The sequence below is a fragment of the Ictidomys tridecemlineatus genome, chromosome 6, assembly GCF_052094955.1.
Source record: "Ictidomys tridecemlineatus isolate mIctTri1 chromosome 6, mIctTri1.hap1, whole genome shotgun sequence".
Classification (NCBI taxonomy): Eukaryota; Metazoa; Chordata; class Mammalia; order Rodentia; family Sciuridae; genus Ictidomys; species Ictidomys tridecemlineatus.
In genome coordinates this window covers 36,145,405-36,152,994 of record NC_135482.1, presented here as the reverse complement: position 1 = coordinate 36,152,994, position 7,590 = coordinate 36,145,405, and the positions used below count along the sequence as shown (strand labels likewise).

General features: G+C 41.4%; 1 protein-coding gene across 1 annotated transcript; it reads left to right on the top strand.

The window, feature by feature from the left end:
- Positions 1 to 2,342: 2,342 nt before the first annotated feature.
- Myf5 (myogenic factor 5) lies at positions 2,343 to 5,685 on the top strand. Its single transcript, XM_005337995.3, has 3 exons — positions 2,343 to 3,047; positions 3,851 to 3,926; positions 4,325 to 5,685. The coding sequence occupies exons 1-3, from the start codon at positions 2,547 to 2,549 to the stop codon at positions 4,513 to 4,515; spliced, it is 768 nt and encodes a 255-aa protein (XP_005338052.1). The 5' UTR covers positions 2,343 to 2,546; the 3' UTR covers positions 4,516 to 5,685.
- Positions 5,686 to 7,590: the final 1,905 nt, after the last annotated feature.

The window sequence follows — 7,590 nt, the reverse complement described above, 5'->3', positions numbered from 1 at the left end:
AGAAATTAGCTGAAAGGCAGGCAGAAGTGTAACTTCTATCTTCCACTTCAACTTTCAAGACCAAGTTTTTTTGGGGGGCGGGGAGGAGCGAGGATTGAATTCAGGGGCACTCAACCACTGAGCCACATCCCCAGCCCTATTTTTTGTATTTTATTTAGAGATTTTTTGTATTTTTTTTTAGAGATTTTTTTTTTTTTTTTTTTTTTTTTGCTGAGGCTGGCTTTGAACCAGTGATCCTCCTGTCTCAGACTCCCATGCCTCTGCAATTACAGGCTTGTGACACCGGGCCTGTTTGTTTGTTTCTAAATCACATTGCTTTACCTGCTTTACATATGCTAATGGTAGACAGTGGATGCCACAAGTGGGGGTGCTTTATAGTTGCTGTTTGTAGGGTTGCTGTTTGCTGACCAGAATCCTGGAACTTGGCTGTGAACTCCTGGATGAGAATATCTACTCACTATTGTATTTTAGAGGCAGTGATGTGCTGCTCATTCAAATGTTTCCACCAGTGTGGTGGAGGAACCTGGATCCTTCAGGAACTTAAGTTTTATATCTGGGGTAGCCCTGGGACTGTATTCATTTCAAAACCATCCACTTGTAAATAGGCCTAAGTAAAATGCAGATGGATTTCCCACGGGCCAGACAATTAAGCAGAGGTTGATATGAAAAGAATTCTGATTTTCAAGGGAAATCATTGTCTTAGGGATGACAGAGTGGGGGGACAGAGGAGAGAAGAGAGGAAAGGCAAGGTAGTAAAGGTAGTAAACCTCATTTACGGACATTGTCACACTCTCATGCTGGTTTTAGGACCTTCACTTGGGAGAGATCTTAACCTGGGAAGAGTTATAAGTATCCTGGTAACTATAGGTGACAAATTAGCTAACTATGGTTGCTTTTAGGAAAGCAGGTTTGCAAAAAATAAATAAATAAATAAATAAAATAAAAAGGAAAGTTTTACCCCACCCAATAACTTTTGAGTCACATATACTGAATTGGATATCCCTAGGTGAAATCCAGAGCACTCCCTCTTCCTTTATATGGGCCACAAGCCCTGGTCCAAGACCTCCAACTGTTTGTGTAGACTTTAAGTAATTGTTTTCCTAAATATAAACAGCATCTCCTCACTTCAAATGATCTGAAAGTGGGTTAAAAGTGTTAGTAATTACTAAGTTGATTGAATAGATTATTATTTAAATGTCACTTGCCTTCTATCCACCAAAATTTCAAAGACTGCTGCTGGGGATTGCTTTACTGGAAGGCTTTTGTCATTGAAGTGTGTGAAGTCACGATCCTGGTTGGAAGAGTTGGAAATTTTACACTAGCCGGGGATGCTGTGCCGGCAGCTGGGACGCATCTGTAACGGTGTTAGTTTGCCTGAAAGCAGAAAATTAGCGACCCCAAAGCCCAGTTTGGCTGTTTAGTCTGTAGAAATGATCGGGCGGAGCACAGAAAGGGAAAAAAAGGAGACTCGCTCCTGGAAAAGGACTTTGCGGGGAGTCTGAGGTCTAAAAACGGGACTTCTTCCATTGCCACTGTAGAGACCCTTTCAGCGCGGATCATCGGCCTGCTCAGGGTCTAGCCGAGCCCTGGCACGAAGTAGGAGGCGCTCAGCGAATATGTGGAGAAGGGAGAAAGGAAGAAAGCAAGGGCGGGAGGAGTGTGCCCAGTCTACTGGCTCTCCTTAGCCCACCTAAGAAATAACAAGCGAGTGCTGTCTTAAGGAAGCTCCCACCCATCTCTCCCCATTCACATAACGCCTATGAAATGACACCCTGATCAGAAATTCACTCACCTCAATCCTTTCAAAATAGCTGGTAAAAGAAAAAGAAACTCTGGAATCACTCCATGATTGAAAGGGTCACTTCAAGTTTTTAGCAATCATTATCGAATTCATTGAAAAAAAATTAAAAAACTGCTAGGAGATATTTCATGGGGGAGAAAGAAAGGAAGACAGAGACAGAAAGAAACCTCCCCAGATTGGTTGATTTCTCCTGTCCAAGACTGAAAGGGCAAGTAGGCTTTGGATGTCAGCTGAAAAGTAGGGAGTTCTGTTGACTCTTAATCACTATCAATCCTGTTGTGAGTGAACCACTGCCATAAGCTGTTTCCTTTGTTTGTTACACTCTAGGTGGTCCCTTAATTTAGGTTAGTAGAGTGCAAGTGAGCAGGTAGGGAAACCATGCCCGTCCCAGCAGAAATGCAGTAAAGCCATTAGCTTCAAAAAGTAGGGGGAAGTAAACAGCAAATTGTCCCCAGAAGAAAGGCAGAGGTTTGCCCAGACAGCCACTGCGGGGGTTAGGGTGGGATATGCTAATAGTGCCCGACTACTGGGGCCAGCCTCCCTCCCCCACCCCCAAGAATATATAAAGAGCCCCAACCCCAGCCGGCCGACCCAGGCCAACGGGCGTCTGCCCTTGTTAATTACCGGAGAAACCAACCAGGGAGCTCCGCCTGGGATTTGCCCGACTGCAGTGGCCCTAGGTTCGCGTTTCTCCTTTATCTCTCCCGCTGCTGTCTAGTAGGTGCACTGCTGGCCTGTTCGCAGGATGGACATGATGGACGGCTGCCAGTTCTCACCTTCTGAGTACTTTTACGATGGTTCCTGTATCCCGTCCCCTGAGGGTGAGTTTGGGGATGAGTTCGAGCCACGAATGGGTGCCTTCGGGGCGCACAAAGCAGAGCTGCAGGGCTCAGACGAGGACGAGCACGTGCGAGCGCCCACCGGCCACCACCAGGCTGGTCACTGCCTCATGTGGGCCTGCAAAGCGTGCAAGAGGAAGTCCACCACCATGGATCGGCGGAAGGCAGCCACGATGCGTGAGCGGAGACGCCTGAAGAAGGTTAACCAGGCTTTCGAGACGCTCAAGAGATGCACCACGACTAACCCCAACCAGAGGCTACCCAAGGTGGAGATCCTCAGAAATGCCATCCGCTACATCGAGAGCTTGCAGGAGCTGTTGAGGGAACAGGTGGAGAACTACTACAGCCTGCCGGGACAGAGCTGCTCAGAGCCCACCAGCCCCACCTCCAACTGCTCAGATGGCATGGTAAGTCACAGCTGTGGTACCTACCCTCAGCTTCCCCATTCTTTTCTAAAACTCCTTTAGACCCCCAATTAAATCAGGTGAGGTGAAATAGGCTGGGGTACAGGCAGTTGTTGAGTGGCTTTAAGAGAAAAGTGGTGTCCAGATTTAGAAACATGCCAGGAAAAAAAACCTTGAATACGATTTTAGTTTGACTTCCTAGCAGGTTGTAGATAGACATTGTAGTAGAGATTTGGCACCAAGATAGGTGCTATGATATTTTCTCCATTACTTGGTTTATTTCCAAATTATATCACCGGCAGCCCCTGCCATATATTAACATCTAAAGGCAACTATCTGAAGCTCTCCCTGCCCCAGAGTTTATAACTTAATGAAGAAATAAAAACATCATGGCCTCAGTCCAGGCTCTGCTGAGGCCTGGCTGGAAGATTGTTGGTGCATTCTTTTCAGAGGGCGTTTGCTCCAATGCTGCCAGGTTTTAATGTGTTTTTGCCCTGGGAAAATATTCTCTCCCAGAATTAGTGTGGCTTCCTTCTATTCCAATCCATTTTGCATGGTTAACCCAATGCACATTGCTGCTGAATTCCACCCCTCTTTGCTTTGCTGTTGTTCTCCTCTTCTCCCAGTACAGAGATTGACCTCTGTGACCTGGCAATTTGGAGAGGGCTAACCCTTCCTAAATCAAGGCAATGAAGGTGACTGAGAGTGGTCAGTTTACAGAGCTTGTGGCAAGCACTGCCTTGCCCTAAGTCGGGGCATCTTTTGCCAAACCTGAAAACAAATATCTTTTGTTTCTTGTATTATAGCCTGAATGTAATAGTCCTGTCTGGTCCAGAAAGAGCAGCAGTTTTGACACCGTCTACTGTCCCGATGTGTCAAATGGTAAGAATTGATAATTTCAGAAGCATCTAAAGGCCAGTTCAACCTCACAATTCAGTCTATCATAGAAGAGTCTATTCTTCCAGGTAGTATTGGTAAAGGGAAGGAAAGGGAAGGCTCTTGTGGAGAGGCTGTGGCAGAATAAAATAAATTCACATTTTCTGCTCTCAACCACCCCCCTCCCGCCACACTTTTCCTTGAAATATTACCAGGGGGGCTTCCTCACTCCATACTCCACCCTCAGGAATTGCCAGATATTTGCTGCAAATTCTATATCAGGCTTTCTGTGATCACCTGACCTTTGGTGTCAAGAGAGCTGACCTGTAGCTTAAGGGTCAAATAAGCAAGTCTGTCTATCTAGGGATAATTTCTTTTAATGTTTTTTCCCCTTGTATTGTTAGTATATACTACAGATAAAAGCTCCTTATCCAGCTTGGATTGCTTGTCCAGCATTGTGGATCGGATCACCTCCTCAGAGCAACCTGGGTTGCCTTTCCAGGACCCGGCCTCTCTCTCTCCAGTTGTCAGCACTGATTTGCAGCCTGCAACTCCAGGGGCTTCTAGTTCCAGGCTTATCTATCACGTGCTATGAACTAAATACCTAGTCTGGATCAGTTTTGCCAGGAGGGCCCATTATCTAAGAGGAGAAGGCCAACAAGTCCAGAACGAAGACAACATGTATATAATGATTTCTTTTCAGTTGTAAATTTGTACATATTACCTTGCCACTTTATAAGAAAGCATATTTAACTAAAAGTTATGGTTACAATTAATACTTTCTCCTTCTCCTTCTTTTCTTCTTCTTTGTCTTTAACTTCATCTTCTTTTCTTTAGTATATAGTTCCAATAATATTATTTCTGGTGGAGGTAATTCATTGAGGGTAGCTTGTTGCAATGCTTAACTTATATTTTTTATATAAATATTGCTCATCAAAATAATATCTTTGTTGTTTAGATCTTTATTTTTTTCTTAAAAGCATTTTAATATCTGGAATCAGTTTTAGGGAATTTGAAATATATTTAACTTTTGCTTTTCTTGTTAATCTTTTGTTATATTGTATTAAATAAAAATAGAGCAATACTGCCTTATGGTATATACTTTGATCTTTTCTTATATCAATAAGAAATTTCTGATAAGAAATGCATATTTTCAATGGACGCACTAAATAGTACTTTGTGGATAATTTCAAGATATAAGAAATTTTGGAAATTCCACCATAAATAAAATTGTTTACTAAAAGAAATATTTTGGTTCTTAACTTTTTAAAAGAACAATCCTAATCATGTCATCAGTCATTAACGTGAAATCTTTAAAGGTGAGCTGAACATAAACAGTTGTTTTATAGGTAAATCTGAATATTTACCACCTCATGGACCACTTTAGGAACTCTTGATGTCACAAGTAAAAATATCATATTTCTATTTTAAACATATTTCAAGGGAGCCTGTTAAAGTAAAACTTTTCCTTTATCTTATTATTTTATATATAATGTCAAGTTTTGTGTATGTGTGAGGGGAAAGTAGAAGTTCTTCAGTACAACACGTTTAAGCTAAAAGACCGCACAATATTACACGATTTTAATATCTACAATAACTTAGAAATCATGAGTTAAGTCTTATTTACTTTTCCTTCCTGCCTGAAACCATCTTGTTATATTAATATGTTAATATTGTCATTAAAATTGTTTAAAGGAATTGGACTGACTTTCTGTGTTGTTAGAGTGCCAGCATAAGAAAACTAACTCAAAGGATCCCTAAGAGAAGCAGACTTCAGGCTGTGGTTGTCTTCTTTTTTGAGTTTAATAATTGTGTGTGTGTGTGTGTGTGTGTGTGTGTGTGTGTGTGTGAGAGAGAGAGAGAGAGAGAGAGAGAGAGAGAGAGAGAGAGAGAGAGAGAGGGGGGGGGGAAGTAGGGAGAGAAATGGACATATGTCATCATCTTAAAGCTCTTCCAGAAAGAATTGAGATGAAAAATGAAATGATTAAGTGGAAAATTAGGTTGAAATAACCTTGGGATAATTCTCCCAAGTTTGCACTAGAGAGAAATAAGAAAGAAAGATCCCTGAAACATTAAAAACAGCTGTTAACAAAGAACAAATATAAATACTTATTTCACCCTCTAATTTGTGCCTTAATTTAAAATTGTTAAGGGTTTGAGGTTACTTAGACTAGCCAAAGCAGACAGGCTCTGTTAGAGTTTGGCAATACTAATGTTCTCAGAAACATTCCCCTTCTTTCTGATGGGTTTTCTGTGCTTGTCCAGTCACCAGGCTTAAAGGAATCTAAATCATTTGATACAGGAAAGAGAAGGACTGATTTCTAAAAAAAAAAAATATTGAGGTCATTGTAAAATCAGCATGATATGATGTTAGTATCATGGCCTGATATGGAATACTGACTTTTAGCACACAAGTAAGTGCTTTGGGTGTATCACTGACTTGGGGATATAAGGATTTTAGGTGAACAGAATCAAGAGGTCATGATAGAGATTTATATAAGATTTCAACACAAGTTTGAGTTATTCACTTATATTAGACACTATGCTAGGCACATTTTTTTTCCTTTTGATATTTCTGTAGAGAGGTTGAGGATTTGTTTTTAGAATGAGAAAGAAAAACCTTTTTAAATATTTTTTAAAATTCAATTCACATTCTGTTCTATTTCATAAAAACTAAGCAGATAAATGACAGAAAACTATTAATTCAAGGGAATTAATTTTTCCTTACCAAATCCCATTTACTTCTATAACTTTGCAAGTGTATTCGATATTCTTAGTAAATATAATAATGATTGAGTTTTTAGAGCTTTTCCAGGGATCTGGATTTAATGCAAACCGTGAGTATCGTTTGGTTAAAGACAATAGGATTTGTGCCAGGTTGGACAATTACTCCTATTTCCAATGTACCAGCACTGAATACTCAGTATTCAGTGTCTACTCAGTAAATGGCCCAGTACAACACATCACTTGCAGCCATATATGCTTATTTTTGGATATAAAGCCTTTGTAAATTGGTTTTCCATGGGTTCAGATCCAGAGAAGTCTTTCTTACTTCAAGAAAGTAGCAGGGGAAAAGGAGTGGAACAAACAAAATGTTTTGAGTGAGGAGAGGTTTCTGCCATCTATACATCTCCAGGAGTGAACAACTGAGCTACTTCTGAGTTTGTTATCAGAGCCCTTCACCTCATCTGGTGAGAGCCTTTGTGCTGCTGTGACCAAAGGACCTGACAGGAACAATTAGAGGAAGAAAAGTTTGTTTGGGGGCTCATAGTTTCAGAGGTCTGAGTCCATAGTTGACTGACTCCTTTGCTCTGAGCCTGAGGTAAGGCACAACATGATGGTGCAGGAGTGTGGTAGAGGGAAAATGCTCAGAGTATGGAACCAAGAAGCAGGGAGAGAGTGGGGGGAGAGAGAGAAAGAGAGAAAAGGAGAAAGAGAACGTGCTGGTCAACAGGACAAACTATGTACCTCAAAGTCGTGCCTCCAGGAATCCACCTCCTTCAGCCACACCCTACCTGCCCATAATTACCACTGCTCAGTTAATCCCTAACAGGGCGTTAATGCACTGATTAGGTTAAGGCTCTTGTAACCCAATCATTTCACCTCTACATTTTCTTGCATTGTCTCATGCATGAGATTTTGAGGGACACCACATATCTAAACCATAACA

What these genes read in the sequence shown, in the direction of transcription:
- Myf5 (XM_005337995.3), top strand. Translation starts at nt 2,547, where the DNA reads ATGGACATGATGGACGGCTGCCAGTTCTCACCTTCTGAGTACTTTTAC. An exon ending in CCAACTGCTCAGATGGCATG is followed by an intron (nt 3,048 to 3,850) that starts GTAAGTCACAGC and finishes CTTGTATTATAG; the next exon opens with CCTGAATGTAATAGTCCTGT. An exon ending in CTGTCCCGATGTGTCAAATG is followed by an intron (nt 3,927 to 4,324) that starts GTAAGAATTGAT and finishes TTGTATTGTTAG; the next exon opens with TATATACTACAGATAAAAGC.